This window comes from Phyllostomus discolor, chromosome 1 (genome assembly GCF_004126475.2).
Source record: "Phyllostomus discolor isolate MPI-MPIP mPhyDis1 chromosome 1, mPhyDis1.pri.v3, whole genome shotgun sequence".
NCBI lineage: Eukaryota > Metazoa > Chordata > Mammalia > Chiroptera > Phyllostomidae > Phyllostomus > Phyllostomus discolor.
In genome coordinates, this window is record NC_040903.2 from 177,360,472 (window position 1) to 177,382,177 (window position 21,706).

At 56.5% G+C, this 21,706-nt stretch overlaps 1 protein-coding gene across 1 annotated transcript in view; it reads left to right on the forward strand.

The window, feature by feature from the left end:
• Positions 1-847: 847 nt before the first annotated feature.
• Positions 848-21,706, forward strand: part of CORO2B (coronin 2B) — a 122,367-nt gene continuing 101,508 nt past the window's right edge. The window contains exon 1 of the mRNA XM_028507693.2: positions 848-1,234. Within this exon, the coding sequence (XP_028363494.1) occupies positions 1,220-1,234 (15 nt within the window). The 5' untranslated portion in view covers positions 848-1,219. The remainder of the gene's footprint in view (positions 1,235-21,706) is intronic.

The window sequence follows — 21,706 nt, forward strand, 5'->3', positions numbered from 1 at the left end:
GGCGGGGTCACCGTGAGGTGACTGTCCCAAGTCCCTGCAGCAGCTCCAGGATATGGTGTGGCCCAGGTCAGGATTAGTTCACCACGCAGGGCACACCTGTGTTTCCCTGATTAGCGCTGCACCAAGGGCGGTGCAGGTGCACCTGCGGCAGGGCCCGTCCTGTCTCTAGAATGCACCTTTTATCACCAGGGGTACGGTGGAGAGTTTGTGCGCCGCGAAAATCTGCGGGCGTCCGGAGAAGCGCCTGGGGGCAGTCCGGCCGCGTGTCCTTGTCTAAGTCACTTTCCACTCTAGCAGTCTGTTTCTTCTTGCGTAAAATTTTCTACGATCCCTCTGGGCCAGCTAATCGCTTAAAGAATCAGATCCAAAGGATTGCTCAAGCAACCGCATTCTGCGACCCTGCGCCTGGAGTTTGCGGGAGCAGGGGCGGCGGGCAGAGCCGCTCGGCGGGCGGCAGCCACGCCCCTCTCCCGCCGCACTCGAGGCCCGCGGGCGGGCTTTGCGAACCTCCAGGGGTCGAGCCCGGCGGTCTTCTCGGCCCACCCGGCGCCTCGGCTGCCTAGCGCGTGATTTCACTAGCGTCCCCCGGCCAGTGGGGCACTGAGAAGCCGGTCGCCGCCCACTGCCCAGCTGGCAGGTGCCAGGACCCCCGTTCGCCCAGCCGCCTGGTGTCCGCGGGCCTGAAGAGGTTAAGGCCGCCGGCCTGGACGCCCGGCCCGGGCCCCCGGAGCGGCGGTGCCCAGCGGCCAGCGATCCGGCCCGGAGGCGCGGGACACGGCAACGGGCGGGCCGGCGCTTCCTCCTCCTCCTCCCTCCGCCTCCTCCTTTGTAGCGAGTTCCCGGCCCCTCTTCCTCCCCCCGCCCCCCAGCCCAGGCCCGCTCCCTCGCTCCCTTTCTTCCTGCCTCGCCTTCCTGCGGCGAAAGAGGCTCATCTATTATAAATGCACATTCGGGGCTGACATCAGCGAAGAGCGGCGAGCGAGCGCCGACGAGCGGTCCCTGCGCTCTGCCCGTCCGGAGCGCGGGCCGCCCCCCCCCCAACCCCCCCCGGCTCAGCAGAGCCTCCCGCGGGGCGCGGGGAACGCGCCCAGAGCCTCCCGGGCCGCCAGCGCGAGGAGACGCGCGGGACCCCTTCCCTCCGCCGGCCGGGCTCCCATCGGACCCTGCCGCCGCCCCCGCACGCCGTGCCCGCGCCCCCGCAGCGCCCGGGAGTTCCTGCATGACTGTCACAAAGGTAAGCGCCGCGGACCCTCTGGCGCCCGTAGCCCTCCGCCTCGGAAGCGAGGGGCGCAGGGGTAGGGTGTGGGAGGGGGCACTGGTGCGGGGAAGGTGCGGCGTGCGCCTCCTTAGCTCCCCCAGGCGCTCGAGTGACTCCGGCCCCCGAGGACCGCTGAAGGATGGGGGAGGATGCCGCTTTGGCAGCCGCTGTGGTTTGGACTACATCCCTCCGCACCGGCCCAACCCCAGGACTGCATTTTTAACCCTTGTTTAGGATGCTGCATTTTTAACCCCTGGAGAGCAGCGTTGGGCAGCTCCTTGGTGTCCCCCCATTGGAGCGCGCCTCGTGGGGAGTCGCTCGCAGAGACTGGTGCTGGGCAGCGGTGTGGGAATGGGCTTGTCGCCGGGAGGAGGCCACCAGAGGGGAAAGCCCACCACACCTGCTGGCCTCTGCAGCCAATCCCAGGGACTCTGGCCCTCTGCCAACGCCACTCACTGGAAAAGGGGCTCTCTAGTCCGGGAGTTGCTACTGGGGATAGCAAAGGTTCTGAGGGGACCAGCTTGAAGATGCAGGAACATTCTTAGATCTCACCACAGGGGTCCAGGTTTATTGGAGCACTTTGGGACTTCTCTGTTGAGAGGAGGAAGGAGTTAAGAGCAAAGCAGACAGGGCAGTGGAAGGTGTCCCGGATTAGGAGACTAGAGAGACCTGAGTTCACTTCCCAGCTCTACCCTAACTCCTGGGTGATCTTGACTGGGCCCTTCTGCTGTGGGCCTCAGTTTCCTCTTGTGGAATGTGGGAATGATACTTGGATCCTGGAGGCGGAGCTGGGCAGTTGAAGAACCAATAAGATCAAAGGTGTGAACGTACTTTTGAGAGAGCTCTGTTGCTGTATGGAAGCTCACAGCCTGGTCTTGGCCTTGGTTTTGGCCATCCATGCACCAAAGGCCAGAGTCCACTAGCTGTCCACCTGACTCTCAGAATTGGGGAGTTGGGGGCCAAAGAGGGAAGGGCAGTTTGCTTGTGGCCAGCTGTGAAGCAATGAGAGGGATGGCTCTGGCTCCTTCTTATGGGCCAGAGGCTACCGGTGCCTCCTTGAATCTGCTACAAGACAACATATTCATTCAGGGCCTTTGGGCTCATTGTGGGAAGATGAACTTGGGGGCTGCGGGGCTACCTTACCTCTGGCTCCTCCTGGCGGGGCTGTTGTGGCCCGTGAGGGTAGGATGCTTTGTGTTTTAAAATGCTACAAATGCTCTTCAGCTGGGAAGGATTATTATTATTAAGGTTATTAACGTCCAGGCACAAGTCGGCCAGGGAAGAAGAGTAATGGATGGGCCTGAATGAGAGGTACAGGGTGTGACATTTGTAACAATAGCACTGAGATTTTGACTCAGCGTCTCTCCATGCACATGAGTTCAGGCTTCCTGCCTACCCAGGAGGCCCACAAGGAAGGCGTGTTTAGCACCCTTTACAGAGGAAGAAACGGGCTCAGAGCGATGTAATGCTTTGCCTAAGGTCGTACAGTGAGGAAGCAGCAGAGCTAGGGTTTGCCCTGAGGTCTGTCATAATCTATGGCCTGCGACCTTTCCATTGCCAAGCACCCTGGAGATTGTGTTATTTCCATGGTAGAGGGTCACTACTTGGAGGTCTGGCCCCTGAGGTAGGGAGTCCATGAAGGTGGGTACTTGTTTGTTAAAACCCATTGGCAGGCCTGGCCTCTTGATATCTAGTGATTATTCACTAATGCCACGCCCCCTCACCCCCATGCACACACACCCCACCATTCCCCATCTGCCCTAACCAATGTGGCATCAGTTTAAGCCAGCTCAGGGGATTAAATAAAATCCCCACCTTAACCCTATCTTCTCTCCCCCGCCAGCCCTTCGTAGACTAGCAGTGCTCCTGTGGGTAGGGCTGGTGGAGCAGAAGGATGCAGGAGACAGGCCTGGGTATAGTGGGGCTGCTGGAAAGCCTGCTGGTAGAGGCGCCTCCCGGGGTCCTAGAAGAAACTGCAGTGCTCTGGGAGCCTGGAGGCCTGGCCTCTGGTCCTAAGCCAGCCACTGACAGGCTGTGGGACCTTGGGCCAGTCAGTTCCATCTCTAGGCCTCCGTTTTCCCATCCACGAAATGCAGAAATTGCTTTGATGATGTCTAGGGTCCCTCCTGCTGGGCTTTGGGTCATTTTCAGCTTCAGCAAGGAAGCCAGCTCTCATGAAGATTAGGGGCTCTCTGTTCTCTTGGTGGTCTGGTTAGGAGACAGATATGAAGAAGAACCCTAAAGGACATCTGGGAGGTGGGATCCCTGACCACAGCCCTCGCTGCTCCTCCTGCAGGCACAAGGTCAACCCTGCTGAGGGAGCCTGGCCTCCTGCACCTCGCACGGAACCTCTGTGGCAGGCCCCCTGGAGGGCAGAGTCCCGGGGCCAGGGTTAGGTGTGGGTTGCAAGAGGCCATCCTGTTAGCCCAGAGAGCCTGGAAAGTGGAGGAGCGGCAGTCAGAGGCAGTCAAGTTGCTAGATGGTCAGTTGCACTTTCCGAGAGGAGGCAGGCCTCTGTTTTCCATTTACCACCCTGCTTCTTCTCATAGGCATCCCTCCTCTCCTTCATTGTGGGGTGCAGCTGGTGCAGCTGCATATAAACCCGTGGGGAAGCGGGGGGGGGGGGGGGGGGGCTGGAGGGTCCCCGCCCTATTCAGCCCTAGAGATAGAGAGCCACGCAGATTGTGACCTTCTAGCCTGATGGCATTGTTCCTGGTTGTGATGTTTTCAACTCGGTTTTATTGTATTTTAATAAGCTACCCAAGTTGCTTTATGTAATGAGGAGGAGGAGAGAGGAAGAAAGAGAGAGAGTGGGAGAGAGAGACAGTAGTGGGAGGGACCAGAATCAGCCTCCCAGGCCGTGATCATCCACAGGAGATAAAGGCTCCACCTCCTCTCGGCTTCAGTCCAGTGTCCTTCTATAGGGCCCGTCAGGGGTGAGGGAAGGGTGGCTGCTTTCCTAGTAACAAGAGGATTTTATTCCAGATGATTTTATTTTGAGTTCTTGTGCCTGCTTTTTATAATGTTTCTATCTCTATTCCATTTCAGTCATATGCCAGACTCGCAGTGCTTCTCCAGCTTTAAATATCTGTCTCTAAACTGCCATCAGCTGGGAAACCGGAACAAATGCGTTAGCACTGTGCGCAAAGCACCAGCCAGTGGGCTGTGAGAAAGGCCTGCGGGCTGTAATGTAGGGCTTTCCAACCTCCTTTTTCCTGCTCAGAGGTCCCTTGGTGTGATTTCCTGGCTTTTGCCTGTGATGCAAGCAGGGAGATGGGGCTTCTAGGTAAGAAAGGTGGTGACGTGAAATGACTGGGCGCCCTTGCTCCCAGGTGTGCCTTGCTGGGGTACATGCCGGTGAGCTCAATGCTTTCCAGGTTCATGAGGCCAGTTTAGCAGGTCTGCTGTCCAGGAATAAAGTACTCTGAGCAGCAGAAATGCCTGCTGCCTTTCAGAAAGACTAAGCAGGGGCAATGTGAGCAAAGAGGAGACCCTGGGTGCCAGCTCCCTCTCTGAGCAGCCCACTTCAGGTCCGCAAGCAGCATGTCAGCCAGAGCTCCATCCCCATTTCTGCAGGCCAGCCTTCCTCCCCCTGCCCCTGCCCTAGCGGAGCTCAGCTCACTGCCGGGAGCCCCTGGCCCCTGCTGAATGGGATAGGACTGAGGACAGTGTTACTCTCCCAGGTAACTAATAGCAGTTCATTGTTTGACGAAGACCACATGTCTCTCCCTGTGGTCTAATTGTTTGACCCTCTGCCTTGACAGCCAAAGGAGCTGAGGACCGGGGGGGGCGGGTAGAACTGGGACCTGCCTAGAGTCACTCAGCAAGTCTGAGGCCGAAGGTTCTGGAACCCGGCTCCTCCTGACTGCTGATCAGGGCTCCATGGGCCTGGCTGCCCTGTGAGGGCGATTCCAGGCAGCCCAGCCAGGGGCAGGTGTCTTGGCCCCACTCCAGTTACCCCACCGTATGGGCCCAACCTGGACTGCTGGTGTCTGGCTTCCCCTCTGCTGGGCAGCCTCTTCCCTCGGGGGCAGACATTGGGGTTCAAGGTATATGGGAGCCCTTGCTACACCCAGGATCGTGATGGGGAGGGAGGGATGGCGAGGCCCTTCTGCTTCCAAACCCTTGACCCAGAATCTAGCCTACGAAGGAGATGCCTGGACCCCATCCCCCACCCCAGACATCCCCTCTGCCAGCACCTCTGTCCTGTCTGGCTCTTACTGGGAGAAGAGATGTGAGTGCCAGCATGTCCCAGAGCCTCAGGGAAAAGGCACACACCCAACTCCCAGACACTTGGGGGTGGGGTGGAGGTTCTGCCTGCTCTGCTTCATGCAGCCATTACACCTCCTCCCCCTCCCCGCCAGTTCCCCCAGGTCCCCAGCTCCCTCATGCAGAAAACGTGAGGCCAACATCACTCATTTGTTTAGCCAGCACCCTCCAGAGCCCCTACTCTGGCTGCACCCTGCGTTAGGCTCTAGGGTGACAGAATGCATAAGCCATTGACCCTGCTGTCCAGGACCTTTGAGGAGATGGATATGGAAGGACATGTGTCCCAAGTCCTGAGTTAGGAGTCTCCAGTTCTCAGGGACATGAGCCGGGAGAGTCAGTCTTGCCTGCATTCTGTAAGTGTTCAATAAGTGCAGGCTCTTTCCTGCCTTACTGTGTCTCCTTCTGGGCAATGAAACTCACCCTCCAGGAGAGCTCTGGTGAGTTGTTTGAGGGTGCCCACCTTGGCACCTGTGGCAGCACTTCGAAACATGTGGGAAGGGTCGTGAGGCTCCCCAGGGCCCCAGGATCGCCCACAGTTGGTCCACCCTGGGGAGTCAGCAGACTTGAGCTCAGCCGGTTTGGGAGTGTGGACGCTGGCTGGACCAACAGCCTGGCAGCGTCAGGCCCTGGCAGCTCAGTGATGGAGTGAGTTTTTCCATTTCTTTCCCGGGTTGGCTAGTCTGGAGCAGACATGGCCTCAGCTGCTGGCGGCTCCTGGCTCTGGGGCGGCCCAGATTCTGATTTGGATATGCCGGCCACAGAATTTGCCTGGTGTCCAGGAGATGAGACATTCCCTCTGTGCGCCCCCCTCTCCTTTTCTCCTCTCCTGGTCAGCTCGTTCTGTCCCCCTTCCTTTCCCTGCCTGTGGACCCCGAAGGCTCAGGCCCAGCCCTCGCAGCCCACAGCCTCAGAGCAGCTGGTGCGGAGCAGGCCCTGCCAGGGAAGGACAGATGCAAATCCAGTGGCTTCCGCATGAAAAGAAACTGTTTTGAATGAGCCTCTCCTTTGTGGGCCTGGAGTGTGGGACGGACTGTGAAGGAGCACAAGGGGGAGGAGGGTGGGGAGGAGGGGAGGGGCTGGCACCCACCCTCCCCCGCAGAGGCCCCTGGAGGGACTTCGTAATTGGTTTCTGGCTGGCACCCTCCTTCCAATTAATTGACACAGTGATAAGAGGCACCCAGGTTTGCTCAGAACTGTGCAGTTTACACACTACATCGTGGGTTACTGTGCTGAATCCCAGCGATGGTGCCACGGCCTGGGTTCCCCCATTTATGGATGAGGAAACAGAGTCTGAGCAGAGAGGTGGCCACACCCTGGTCACAGAGCTCATGTGGGCACAGCTGGGATGCAAACCAAGGCCTTCTGACTGTAAGTCAGAGTGACGTCAATCCGATCGCGAAGTGGTCTACACAGTGCGGAGAGCCGTCACCCTCATCACGAGAACAACAGCTACTAAGCAGGCCAGGGGCCCGCATGACCGCACCTACTCTGTACGGCCATGTGGTTGATTCTGTCACTGGATGATGGCAATGTCCAGAGGGGGAAGTTGAGGCTCAGTGAGGGTGGGTGAGCCGCTGCAGGTGGCAGGTTCAGTGGGTGGGGGAGGGGCGGCCTGGGCCGTCTGACCCCAGAGCACGTACCCGCACGTGCTCCAGGCCTCTTCTGCCAGCAGCGCTCCACCCTCCCCTCCCATCACCCCAAGGTGCATGGCTCCCACCAGTGTGTCTGTGGTCCTGGCACCACTGTGTGCTTGGTAAATGCTACTTGCCTTGAAGGCGACACCCATGGATGCGTCCTGCTTAGATTTCCCTGTGGCCTTCCTAAATGATTTGGGGAGGGGTGCTGGGTGAGGGGGGGCATCTCACACATGGCATCTGATGTCAGGTAGGGCTGCTCAGGCACGGTGGCTGGCCAAGGGGCAGACCAAGGTGTGACTGAGGCAGGACCACCTCTCCATTTCCATGAAGCTCACTTTATGTAGGGAACGCAGGTCTGTGGCCCAGGCCTGCAGATCTTACAGGAGTGGCCTTCCTTTGGTATGGCCCTTGATTTCCAGGGGGTGGCAACTCTAAAGAATGCCAGCTTTAGAATCAGACAGGTAGCATTGTATCATTTACTTGCTGTGTGTTCTTCAGTAAGTTGCTGAACCTCTCTGAACATCTGTTTCCCCATCCATTAATTGGGATTGATAATAGCAGTACTTAAAAAGAATTATTATAAAGATTAAATGATCCACCTGAAGCACTTACCACATGCCTGGCAATTTGCATTAACTATTAACATCCAGAAGAAAGAAAATGAAAGCAATGCTGACCGTGAGTGTCCTGGGGATTATGGAATGAAAAGTACCCGGAGCTTGAGGAATAATAGTGGGGTCCTGACATAGTCAGGGGACTCTGGAAGCGACTTTGTGCTGAATCACGACCAGTGAGTAGGAGGCAGCGGGTGAACAGAGGGAGCTGAGGAGAAGATAACGGGCAGAGGGGCAGCCTGGCCGATGGCCGGAGTCCAAAACAGCGCACCAGGATCACTTCCTGCAGCGGTGGTGCGGGCTCCATACGTGTGTGAGCTCATTGACCCTCCGAACCACTTCAGGGCGTTGGCTACTGCTGCTGTCCCCACGCCACTCAGGAGGAAACAGGCACAGAGAGGCCACATAGGCCCCCAAAAGGCACCCAGTGGGGCGGAATAGAGGCTGGTCCCCACCCGGGCCTTCTGACTCCGGCACTCTGTCCTTCCTCCACCCTGCGGTTTGATGACCACAGGGAGGATGGTCTGCAGCTGGGCCACTTACACTGACCTGGGCGAGAGGGGTGTAGAAGTGCCACGTGCAGCTGTCCAACCCTCTGCCGCCCTTCTCGGAGCCTCCACGGGCCATGAAAGGGAGGGCAGGGGCCCTCCTGGTTCGCAGGCGGCTCTGGGGAGGGGTCATTTATTTTTCCAAAAGGAAACTTTGCTCTGGCAGGAAAATTTCCATGTTATATTTTTATGGGGCCCAATTATGACCATTTTTATCCTTTAAATTTTTTGATGATCTGGTTTGGGCCTTTTGGGTCTTTAAAGTAAAACTACAGGGGTGTGTGTGTGTGTATAAAAAACTTTTAATGTTAAAAATTTATTAGGTACTTGCACTTGGTTTCTGCCCTGCCTGAGCTCAGGGAAGTTGGACATTTTACAGAGTTTCTGCTATGGACTTGAATGGGTGGTAACACCCTTGGAGGCTCTGGCTGCCTGGAGAGAGGGTGTGGGGAGGCTCTGGCTGAGCGGGCGCTCACACGGATCCTGGGGAAGAAGCCCTCAGGCTCGGTGCTTCATCCAGAGCCAGCCGAGGGCATCAGGTCCAGCCTGCGGCCCCCCTGCCTTCTAGGAATGGGAGAATGACTCCTCATCTTAGTTTAGATTCATTTAATCAATACTAATTTATAGGTAAGTAGTTCCCTGCCTTTTACCAGGTGTTAGGTCCCTGCTTTTAAGGAACTGGCAGCGAAATAAACAATGAAAACAGGAGTAGCTCACCTTTCTAGAGTGCGTAGTTTATGGCAGGCATGTAAAAAGTGTTTCATATGCATTTACTCATTTAATCTTCATGACAGCTCCTGAGTCTGTGTTAATATTGGTCTACTTTCTACAGCTGCCGAAACAGATACCTAGAGAGGGAAGGGAGGTGACAGTTACTGAGATTCACCAGCTGGTGAGGGGCTGAGCCGGCCTCCCAGGACTTCTGTCTTGCCACCGTCAGGCTGGAATGACCCTGACACATGTGGCCACAGCTGGGGATCTGGAGGCTCTTGACTCTGTTCCTTGCTGTGTGACATTGGACTAGTCCCTCAACGTCACTGAGCCTCTGTTTTCTCACCTGTGAAGATGGAGTTAGTGCTCATCCTCACTAGGGTGCTGTAATAAGGAAATGTGCAAGTAGGGTGCTGTAGATATCATGGAAGGGGGTGGTTTATTGCAGTGTTGAATTCAAATTCTCGGCCCCTCCTGCCGCCTCCCTTCCCAGTATTTCCTGGCCTCCCCCCCGTCAGGCAGTCAGTCGGGCAGCTGGCCCACTTCCCCCTGCTGCAGCCCTGACCCCAGGACTGACTCATGCTCCGTCGGTGGGAGAGACAACTTCGTCTCTTCTAAACAGCCTCTACATATTTTTATTCTGACAGGTGAGTTTGGTGCAGATGAAAAGGTGCTTTCCCCTTTTCCTCTTTTGGCTGTTTTAAGATGCTGGGACAAATAATCTGGCTGTAAAAAACTGGGTGTCCTGCTTTCGTTCGAAAAGGGAGCCAAATAAAGCCCTTACACCTTGATCTGAATCACCCTGGCCCTGTGGAAGGCGGGGGAAGGCGGGTTCCAGGACACAATCTTGCTCAGGTCTCTGGGCAAAGAGACCCAGTCCCCATTGGCACATGACCTTGACCTTTGCTCCAGACACACTCTGACACCCCGGGGGCTTGGATCCACTTTTTGGGGGGTGTTTATGGAAAGGGATATCTGTGACTACCTGAGGCGTTGGCAGCAAACCGTGTAAACACCCGAGTGTGATTTCAGAACTAATAGGTTTATGATCTGGAAAATTTATGCCCAGGGGGATTTCCAGGACACAGAACAGCTGGAAAAAAGGGTGTTGGTGGAAGGGGATGAAACAAATTAATTTCTGAGGTTTTTGTTCAACTGCATGAAGAAAATGCTGTTTATGCTTTCCCTGCCAACCTCCAGGTAAGAGGTCGGTTTGCAGGAATGCAGGGGAAATTTGGGATTCCCAGAAATATGGGATTCTGGGAAAGGGGATTTCTGTGTACCTGATAACATTTTATTATCACCAATTTGTCCTCTCAAGGCCCTGGGTCTGCCTTCCTGCCGTAGCCATCGGACTATCTGAGAACAAAGCTCAAGTTGTTACGGGTCGAGACCATTTCGGGGCCCGAATCAGGGTCTGGAAATTCCTCTGCCTTGGAGCTTCCGCAGCACCCCCGTCTCCACGACGCCCGAGCAGGCAAAGGCCTACCGTGTTATGTTACGTTGTTTGCTGATGGTTTTATCAGCGTGAACCCTGACTCCTCAACTTTGCTGTGAGCTTGCTGAGGCCAGGGGATTATGTCCGATTCTTTTAGGATGTTTCACGGCACTGGGCAAGGTTGTGGTCCAGATTTAGGGCAGGTGTAAAGATATAAGATTGGGCAGAATTGCAGCAGGCCTGACCGCTTCCCTGGTGTGGCTGCTGAGGCAAAGTCCTTCTTCTCATAGGCCCATGGATTGCTGGAACCAGAAGGGACCCTACAGAGATGTGACGGAATCCCCTGCTTTGCAGAGGAGAAAGCTGAGGCCTCAGAAGGTGTACCCAAGGGGGCACGAGTGGCCACACGCGACCTGGAGCTCCCTTGGGTGGGTTCATAGAGGGCTCAGGTTGGATGAGTTTCAGTGCAGGGAGTTTTTCTGGGCTTCTAGGAGAAATCAGGCCAAGGACTGATTCAGAAGTGTGTGGCGAGGGACAGCTGCAGAAAGGAGACTTTGAGAACTTAGCGCCTGAATGGAGAAGCTTGGTCCCCCAAGTCACTAGCCAGGAGTGGCCTGCTCTGAGGCCTGGCCATGGCGGTGGCAGACGCAAGTGCGACTTCTGAGGTTCTTCCTGCTCAGCCGGGGGGCTGTGATTACTGGGAGCTGGCAGCAGCATGTTTTGCGTGCCAGGCCACCACCCTGGCCTCCAAGGCAGGCTGTGAACCCCTCTCTCCCTCCTGGAAGCCGGGGGAGAGCCGGCCCTCTTGGCACCCTGGGCTGAAGGCGATCTTTCCCTCCTTTGTTTCTCTGAAACCATTAGAAGGGCCTCTGGGTTGGGAGCCTGGGTTGCTAAGAGCTTTCCCTGGCCAGACCTTATCATGGGCTTGAGAAGTCTCCAGGCAAAGTTTTCCCTGGAACTCTGGCTTGGAGGGAGGCAGGGAGGGAGGGGGAGAGGGAGAGTGGGCGGAGGGAAGTAGAGGAGGGGCTCAGGAGCCACAAACAAAGCCACCATCCCCGGGCCCCTGGAGAAACAGGCAGGAGCTGGCTGTGGGAGCCGCAAGCTGTGTGGCCAGTACAGCGAGCTCTCCTGAGTTGCACACCAAGCCTGACGCATAAGTTATCTCACGTAACCCCACAGCTCTGCTGCTGCCCCCACTTTACAGAGGGGAACCTGAACCTCAGAGAGGGCGGCACTTGCCCTGGCCCTCACAGCAGGAAGGGCGGCCGAGGACCTGGCCCTGGTGTGGCTGCTTGCGCAGCCCTGTGGACACGCAGCAGCCCGCTGGCCCAGTGGTGCTGACTGGTCACACTGTGCCTGCTTTGTCCAGAACACCCTCCCAGTTATCACACCCAGGGCCCACTACTGTAGAATTCCGTTCCTGTGGGCTTTTTCGATGTTATTAAAATGTGAGTCCCCTAGGAAAGTAATACCTTAAATGGGTGCCATGGACTGATAGATGGCAGGACCCTAAGTGATGAGAATCAGGAGAGGTTCCCGAGGAGGACAGTGAGGCAGGAGGGGATAGCCAGTGACCAGGAGCAAGGCAATGGGGCTGGAGAGGGTGGCCGTTATTTTGTGCACCTCTCCGCCCTGGCTGCCCTGCTCCCTGACCTCTGAGCACCCTCCCCTCCCCTTGCCCCTAGTCAAATAAAAAACGAGTCCCCAGATTCATTCAAAAATCATTCGCTGAGCCTTTGTGTACCAGGCCCAAAGCATGTGGCGTGGAACATGCATGGATGAACCCAAGCCGTCCCTTCCTCAGGGGGACCCAGTCCAGTCGGGGAGACAGGCCTCTCAGAAGGACGCACGGCTGCAGGAGTGGAGGGAAGGGAGCTGCTGGAGAGCAGGAGTGGGGGGGGGGGGGGGCAATGACAAAAATGTGTGCATAGAACTCTGAAGTCTTGGGGACCAGGTGGGGAGGCCAGGGGAGGTTTCTGGAAGCACAGATGTGAGCTCACATCTTCAAGGATGAGTAGGCAGAGGCAGATGAAGGGCACCCCAGGTAGAGGGGGTGGCATGAACAAAGGCGTGGAAAGGGCATGGGTGTGGCTTATTCCCAGAGAGACAAGAATTGGGTGCTGCTGGTGGAAAGGGTAGGACCCTGTGGTGAAACAGGCTGGAGAGGCAGGTAGGAGCCAGGGGGGCTTGGGCTCACCCTGTAGTGCTTGGGGAGCCCTGGGGGGGTCTTAAGCAGAGGAATGACATGATCCTCCTACTTGCACTTTTGGTGTTCTGCACCAGCCCATGTGGCCCTAGAGGCAGAGAGGTGAGTGGTCATTCTCAAAGCCTGTGTGCAATGAGGTGGGGTGTGGTTCTGGCCCCCAGCCCCAATTTCTCAGGCATCTCCCTGTGCCTGGGAGTGGGTGCTGCACATGTCTCCCTCCATCAAGGAGATAGCTGTGGCTGGGATGACTTTAAGGCACTGGCCTTTCCCACAGTCGGGCCTGAGGGTTGAGAAAATGGGACGAGATAAGGGTTGTAAGTCCCCTTCTAAGAAGACTTGGTTATGGCATGGTGAGGAGACTGGTGCAATGGGATTTTGGAGGCTCCTGCCTAGCCCCCAGCTCCGGCACTGTGTGGCCACATGACCTTGGATGGGTTACTTCTTACTGTGGTTGGGACTCAGTTTCCCCAGCTATCTGAGAATGACATCACCTGATTCAAGGCTGGGTACAGGAGTGAGCTTGTGGATGCTCTTATGCCCAGAGCTTATGCCCTGTTGCTGCCCAGCCTCCGGCCCAGCCCCATGTTCCTCCCTCCCCCAGCTTCTGCAGACCCTGCAGCCAGAGTCTCCTCCTGAGCTGTGTCCTCCAGGCACACGCACCTGTGCACAACAGGCTCATTCAGGCTGCCGAGGGCTGTGAAAGTTCACAAAACTCGGGAGCTGAGGATCAGAGTTTGAGTCCCGACTCTGCCACAGGTTTGCCCGTGACTTACTTAGAGCAAGTCATTCAGCCTGTGTGAACCTCCCATTTGGTGTAAATATTAGCCCCTCACACATATAAGGGAATTTTATATCAGTCTCCTTCAGCTGGACATCCTTCCCTGATGAAAATTCTATCCAGTTTTCACTGGTGACCCGGGTTGGGGGAGGGGTGTAGTATTAACTGAGACAGGGCTCAAGAGCACCTTCTGGAGCGATGGTGGTGAGGGGAATGTATGCACGGGTAAAAGTTTTTCAAGCCAAACACTATAGGCCTCTTGGATATATTTCAATATTTGAATGTTAATATTTTATTACATAAAGCAATTATTATATGTATGTATAATAAAATTTTTAATATTTAATATATTTGTATTTAATTAAAAAACAAGTGGACCAAAGGTCCTCCCCAGCTTTCTGGCTCCAGCTGCCTCTCCACCCATCCCCACGCTTACTCACCGCACAGATGGCCGTCTGTGCCCCGGCCGCCCGGGCGCGCGGAGGTGAGGGAGACGCAGGCGCGTGGGCTGTCGTGGGCGCCCAGGGGTGCGGACCCTGCAGCGGCTCCCCACTGCTGTTGTTAGTGGTTGTCAGGGCTGGCTGCAGATCACCTGGCGACGTTTACATGTTTGTCCCCAGGGCTAGTTTCATGAGTGTGCCAACTATGGGTAGCTCGTTCTGGTACTGTCTGGAAATTCATTTCTTTCACTTATTGATTTTAGAGAGAGAAGAGTGAGGAAAACATCAGTTTGTTGTTCCTCTTATTTATCCATTCATTGGTTGATTCTTAGATTCTTGTATGTGCCCCGATCAGGGATTGAACTTGCAACCTTGGCACATCAGGACAATGCACTAACCAACTGAACTAGGACCTTGGAACTTTTCCCAATTGTCATGTTGGTCAAGGGGACCTACAAATTACGTAGTTGGCCCTTTCTTCCCCACTGCACCAGAACAACAGAGTCAGAACCTCTGGGAAGCGAGGCCTGGGCACCGGGTTCCTTTAAAGCTGAGTTGCCTTCCACGTGCAGCCCTTATCCTCAGACACTCGGCTGGGACAGAAGCTGGAGCCTAGCTCTGTCGGCGCTTGTGACTGAGTTGGAATGAGAAGACTTCCCACGTGAGAGTGTCACAGGAGCAGTTCCTGGTGGCAGTGGTGGCAGCGATCCATGAGGGAGCTCAGGGAGGAGAGGGGGATCATTGTTGTGGGGGCGGGGGTCAAGGAAGGCTTCATGGAGGAGGAGGCACATGTGCCATCCTGAGAAGCACAAGAGAAAAGAAAGGGAGAGAAGAAAAGGCAAAGGCAGAACAGCATTCAGGAAAGGGGAGGACTCATCTGCGGGAAGGGAGGAGCCGGGCTAACGGAGTGGGAGTGGGACTTGAGCGGAGATGCGGTTGGGAGGCTGGGGCAGGGCGAGGTTGGGAAGCACAGGAAATGACAGTCTGGGAAGTCAGAATCCTGTCGGCAGTGGGGAGCCGCTGAATGCTCTGGGTCCAAGAATAACGTGCTCCGTGAACGAACATTTGAATGAACAAACAAAAGGAATGTTTGGGGGAGACTTAAAGGGACCAGCCCACTAAGTCCCCAAGGTTTGCAGCCAGAACTGCAGCCCACCTGTTCCTGGAGGCTCTGCACCCTCTTCCCCGTAGGCGGTGCCTGTCTGTGCAGGAACCTCGTGTCCCCTGCTGTCCCCAAGAACAAACACCGAGAAGACCGTGTCCTCCCATTTCCAGGAACAACAAGCAGTGGGGGGGGGGGGGGGGGGGGGGGTGCTTCTGGCAGAAACGGACTCTGCTCTCTAGCCCACACCGTGCTCCCCCACCCAGGTGAGGGGCCCCTGCAGGAAGGGGGCTGTCCCTGCCACCCCGTATTTCCCAGGGCTCCGTGGACACTCGGGGGCCTGGAGCAGATGAGGGTCCTGCCTGGGATGGAGCAGCCCCCTTTTCTGAGTGGCCAGCAGCCGAACACACGCAGATCTGTTTGTTTCTTAGTCTCCTGAAATATTTATGCAGGAAGATGAGAAAGGGGCTGTGTTTATTGAACGCATCCTCTGGGGAAAAAGCCACAGGGAACGGGCTGCTTCCCGTGTCTGAGAGCCAGTGAGCAGAGATGGAATCTCTTTGAGTTTAATGCCAGACAGAGCCTGTTGTACTTGCAGAAGGAAGGGGGCGGGGTGGGGTTTCTGGAGGGGACAGAAAGCCCTCTCAACCTCCTGCCTCCAGTCCCAGGAAGGCCTTTTAGCACATGCTTTCCTGGTGACTCCAAATAGTAACAACTGAAATCTCAGCCTCGTTTCCATTCTGGGCACTATCTCTGACATGCTGTGTGACCTTGGGCAAGGTGCTTAACCTCTCTGGGTCTCTGTTTCCAACTCTGAAAAGGGGGAGATAGCGATCCAGTTCTGCATGCCCCTTGATAGTGTTTGGAGAGTCAGATGAGCTGCGGAGCGGCTTTGCTCTGGGGCCGTGAAGAGGTGGGAGGGGGTGTAGGAAGCAGTGGACCATGCAGAAGTCCCAGCTGCGCAGCCTTCAAGGACAGGGAACTGACTGGGAGCAAGACTGCATGGCCAGCTCAGCTGGCAGTCTTAGCTGTGGCCTGGGGGGTCAGCCTTAGACGTTGGCCTACCCTGGGGCCCCTTCCCTTCTTCCTCTTCCAACTGAGCCCTGCTGTCCCATGTCCCTGAGAATTCTGGCAGGATTTCCTCCCAGGAAGGAGATGCGAGTATCCGGTTTACACCCCCTGGGAGTTGCAGGCACCAAGGAGAAAGGCAGCACTTGCTGCCGACAATGGGACTGGCCTTGTCTTCAGATGTGAAAGTCCGTGGCTCTGTGCCCTGAGTTGAGTGGATCACCACTGTCCTCACTCAGGGCACAGGGACCTCCTGCCCGCAGTGTGGCTCCTGGTGCAGAGCTTCCGGGCTTCTCCCTGGGTGGGGGGCTCCCAGATTTATTGCTGGCTTGCTGTTCCTGTCTCCCATGGTGGGCCTTGTTAGAGGTAATGGTTAACAACAATTATTAGCATTCAAACAACCTGAATCTTAATAGGAACCATCATCTCATGGGCCCCCACTCCCTGCCAGCCACTGTGCTGGCTCAGGGGACACAGCAAGGACCGATTTCCCCCACCTTTAGGGAAGCCGACTTCTGCTTGGGAGGCAGGCTCAGACCCATGCACTGCTGGAGCAGCCTGGAGCCTGGGTCCTGCAGGCCGTGGGCGCTGGGCGACTGGACAAGACCTCTGAAAGGAGGTGGGGTCTTGGTCTGACTTTGAAGAGCAAGTGGTGTTTGGGGAGGGGTAGAACAGGGCGAGGGCAGCGTTAGTAAAGGCAAGGGCAACGGTGGCTCCTGGGGCTTTCCGGAGCTTGGAGGTCATCCAGGGAGGTTTGAATGTGGAGGGTCAGGGGCTGAGAAGGTGGGGAGTGGGCTTGAGGAGCAGGCAGAGGGGAAGGGAGGGTGGAGGCTGGGGATAGGGGTGCATAAGTCAGTGAAGAGTTTTCCATGGGAAAGAGACATGACTGAGTCATTCGATTCCACCATAATAAATTCTCATTAAGCACGTCCTGTGCCAGCCACCATTCTAGGTGATGGGACACATCAACATCAGTAAACAAAACAGCAAAAGTCCCTGCCCTCAGGGGACTGGCCCTGGAGGGTGGGGGCTCACACAGAACACGCGCACACAAATATTAGGATGTCCGGTGGGGGGGACCAGTGTTCAGACACACGCAGTGGGGTCAGGGGACAGAGCAATGGGAAACTTAGACAGGGTGGCCGTGAAAAGGGGACATCGGGGCCCAGGGGGAATGAGGGAGGCATAGAGCAGAATCTGGGGAGATCTTTCTGGTGGAGAGAGCAGCACGCTCACAGGCTTTGAGGAGGAGGCTGCCTGCCACTGAAGGCACAGCCTCGAGGCCCTCGTCTGGGGAGCATCAGGGGAGAGGGTTAGAAAGGAGGCCGAAGCTGGATCTGGTCACAGGCTGACACTTGCTTCCTGCTCACTGGTGCTTATGACTGACTGTTTGAGAGTGGCCACTTAGGGGAGGAAGGACAGGAGCCAGGAGACGCTGCAGAACAAGATCCTGGCAGGCACTTTGAGCTGATGAGGGTCCGAGCAAGGGACCACAGAGCAAGTGGCACAGAGAAGAGAGATCTGCAGGCTTTTGTGGCGGGGTGGGGGGAAGGAAGACGATAGCCAGGTGGTACCGGAGCTTCCCAGAGGACTGGATCCGTGAGTCTAGGAGGGGTTACCACAGCAGGATTCCCACACCCCCTCCCGGGGGCCCCTCGGCCTGCTGACCTGGGCTTGTGGAGTGAGCCAGAACCTCTCTCTCGAGGCTCCGCCCTCTCGAGAACGCTCCAAACTGGGCCACGTCCTCCGGCCGGGCCGGCAGGACTCAGGGAAGTCCTCAGGGGCTGCCTTCCCCTGCCAGCCTCATCTTGCATCCAACCTCATTAGTATTTTGAGCAGAAGCATATTTATTTTTTTTCCTGTAGGGAATTGGTGTCCTGCTTGTTTCAAATTGAGTAAAACCAAAGAGCAATTAAGAGGCACAGTCTTCTTGGGTCAAGGAGAAGTGACAGAGGGAAGCGGCGGTGCTGGCCTCTGGGCACACCTGCTCTGGGCCGGCTTGGGTTTGGAGTGGCGCGGAGGGAGGGGCTGTAGGATTTGCATTCACCAGTAATGAAGTACTAATGCTTGATGTTTGTTTAGGTGCCAACTGACCACGTTCCAGGCAGAGATGGTGCTGTTTTACATGCATCTTACCACTTTCAGCACCCTGTGAGGCACAGGGTGGGTGATACTGTTAGGTCCATTTTGTGGATGAGGAAACTGAGGCTCTGAGGAGTTAAGTAACGTGTCCAAGGTCACACAGCTAGTAAACTGAGATAGAGCCAGGGTGTGATTGCATCCCTGATGCATTCGGACCCCATGCCCTTAACTGCCTGACTGTTTACTTCTGCAAAGCATTGCACTTAGCCAATAGCTTCTCCCTAATTTCTGTTTTCCTCTCATAAAAAAAAAGAATGAATGAACAAAAGGCCCCACTGCTGTGGATGCGGAGGCTTCAGCAGAGGTACTGAGGTAAAGCAGGACAAAGAGGAGCCACTGGCTGTGCTGCAGCTGGGTCCCTGCCTCTCCCGGGACTTGCGCAGTTAGACCCATCACCCTCGGCCAGCCTAGTGGCAGCAGACCAGCTACAAGACCATTGTGGTGGCCCAGGTGAGGCCTGAACCAACCTGGGGGAAGCAGCAAGGGCCAGAGAGGACACAGGACACAGGGTGGTGTTTTGGAGGTTGAAGAGTCGGTGGGTGGGTAGAAATCAGTGATGATCAGGGCTCCTGGCCTTGCCGTTGAGGGACATGGAGAACCTAGGAGGACGAAGTGGGTCTGGTCAGGGGCCTGTGCTCCACATCCAGCTCCTCCCCGAGTGACTGGGGGTGGGGGGGCATCTACCTGGTGCCACAGAGCTGGTAGCTTTTCAAGCATTTTCAGCTTCAGAAAATCAGATCCTGCGGAGGCCGAGGCCTGGTGCCTCCAGCTTGGCAGGCAGCATCCGTGGAAGGTGGCTGGCGGCCGGCTAGGATCGGTGTGTCCTGCTCCTGAGGAATGGAGCTGGGTTCCTGGAAAGGGAGAGGTGGAGACAGAAAACAGACAGGAAGCTTTGCCATCTCAGCTCCTGTATCATGCAGGGTCAGTGATTTTTGCTAATAACCTCCTGGAAAGAAATTGATCCCGGTACAGAAATCTCATATTCTCAGAAGAGTAGGCCTGCTTTCTAAAAAAGCCTGGACTTTGGAAAAGCCGGGGGTTCAGTGCCCCAGAGAGGCAAGTCCCTGCCTGGTGAGCTTCCCTGCGGGGCCGGGGCCGTCAGACCTGGGTTGAGCCTCCTTAGCAGCCTTCTGTCTCCGACGCCTCCTTGTTCCTCCTTTAGCTCTGCAGCAGACCTACCTCGCCCCCTCCCTCCACTCTCTTTGCTGGTTGCCAAGGGGCTGATCTGTAAACTGGCCTGCGTGTAGGACACTGGGGTTTGTGCAGAGCCTTGCCGGGAGAGAGTCTCTACTCTGACCGGAACTTGGGGAAGAGTGACACTGCTTGAAGGAAGCTGGTGTGCATGGGAACAGGGGCAGCCATGCTGTGAGCCTGTGGGGGGACTGGGGTGGCCCTGGGGTAGGGGGAGGGGAGGGGACCTACCAGCCTGTGCTCCTGGAGCCCGTTGCCCACCTGAGTGGCAGTATTATTTGGCCTCCCACTGCCAGGCCGCACAGCCAGGCACTCAGAGCCTCGCCCACTCTGGCTTCCCACCATTTACCACCTTGGCTCCTGCCCAGAGCCTGCTCTCCAGCCATGCTGGTCTGCTCGAAGCCCCTAGACCTGGGCTTTTCTGTTCTCTGTCTACTGGAAAGGTCTCCTGATCCCTGCTTTCAAGGCCAAGCCAAAACGCCACTTACTCCACGGAGCCTTCTCTGATCTCTCCTCACAGCACACCCTGTCCGCACAGCTGTGTGGAGATGGTTGTAGCTGCCCACACCCTGTCTCCCCAGCCCAGGACAAGGCCGGTGCCCTGCGTGGGAGGGAGCATGCGATGCCGTGGATCCCAGGGCGTGTTCCCTCGTGCTTGGCTCTCAGATGTTCCAGTGAGAGACTTTTGAATGACATATTTGTATTTTTTGCACGGACAGAAGAATCTATTCTGTGCGTGCAGTGTAGCTTCAGCCATGTGAGATGCATTTGTTGGCAAACCCATCAGAGGATGCAGAAGGAAGGTTCCCAAAGGGCTGGGGACCTATACAGGGAGCTTATTCTTCCTTTCTCCCCTCCCCCAGCCCTGCGCACAAAGAGTCCGTGCTGCCCTTGAAGAATTCTAAAGGAGGGAAAGTGCTCCCCGGTGCCTCCCAGACCTCCTGCCCAAGACAGGCTGTGGCCTGGTGACCTCGTGACAGCAGTGTGTTCTCCTGGGGCGCTGCCCTCCCCTGGGAGGCTGCCATATGCTTTCCGGACGTCCGGGTCTCATTAAGCTCTAACTCAAAAATTCATCTTGTCTAATTGCGCTCGAGGCCTGAGTGAATTCAGGGGCTATTAGCCGGGCTCTGTGGGCCTGGAGTCTCCATGGCAACGGAGGATGCGCCCTAATGAACTTCATCCTTGGAGACTGATTCAGGGGTCCCCTGCCCACCCCTCTGTGTGGACTGCTGCTGCTCTCCCTGCTGCTCGGTGGAGGCCCTCCAGAGGGGGCCTGGGCTGGGACAGGGGATGGAGGCAGCCTGGGTAGTGGCCACTGAGACCCCTGCGCTCAGCCACGACTCCTGCCAGCACTGCAGGGATGGAAGGTACTCACAGCTGATCCCAACAGCCTTGTTGCTGGCCAGACTCTCCCTTCACAAGCAGCCCTTCATCTAACACAGGCGCGTGCATGCACACACACAGCAAAAACCAGTGATTCAAGAGCCATTTGTCCTGTAAATCTTTAGAATGTGGAAGTTGCACTCCCCCTTGGGGGCCGGGCTCAAGTGTCACCTCATCCAGGAAGCCTTCCTGGAATGTCTGTCTGTCTGTCTCTCTCAGCCCCACTCTACCACTGTGCTTGGTTTGTGCCTCAGCGACGTTTTTCAGCACATTCTGCCCAGGAGTGTTTCGCTGAGCGCACTCCAGGCTCTCTTTGCACCAGGTGACAAGCCCTAGCATGGGTAAGCCCCTGCCTTCCTCTCTGGAGCCCCAGACCCGGACCTTCACGGGGCTCTGTCAGAAAGAGAAGGGGGTCTTTGCTGACCTCTCTGGGCTTTCAGCTCCACCCCAGGGCCCAGGCTTGGGAGTTTCTCTGTTGATGTGGCTCCCAACGGCCTACAGAGACCCTCCTATGAGTGTGGGTCATGCCAGGAGGCCGGGGCTTGGCCTTCCTCCCTGAAGAAGGAGTGGAATGCCCTAAAACTGGGACTGTGGGGAAGGAGTGCAAAAGGAAAGGAGACTTGAAATGAAAACAGTGAGCTGGGGACAGCTCTGGCCCAGTCCTCGGCTTCCTGGTCTCTGGGCGCCCCCCACGACCCCTTGCCCGTCAGCCCCTCAGCCCAGTCACCCACAGGAAGACTGTGCAGTGTGGGAGGAGGGCTGGTAGGGAGAGATGCAAGCCCAGCGATTTCTCCACAGCCACCACACCTCCCTCTCAGCTGTCCTGCTGATCCTCAGCCCCAGAAATGACCTGGAGAGACAGGAATGAGTGGGAGGAAGCTGCCTCTTTGACTTTTAATTAAAAAGGACAGGACAGCCTCT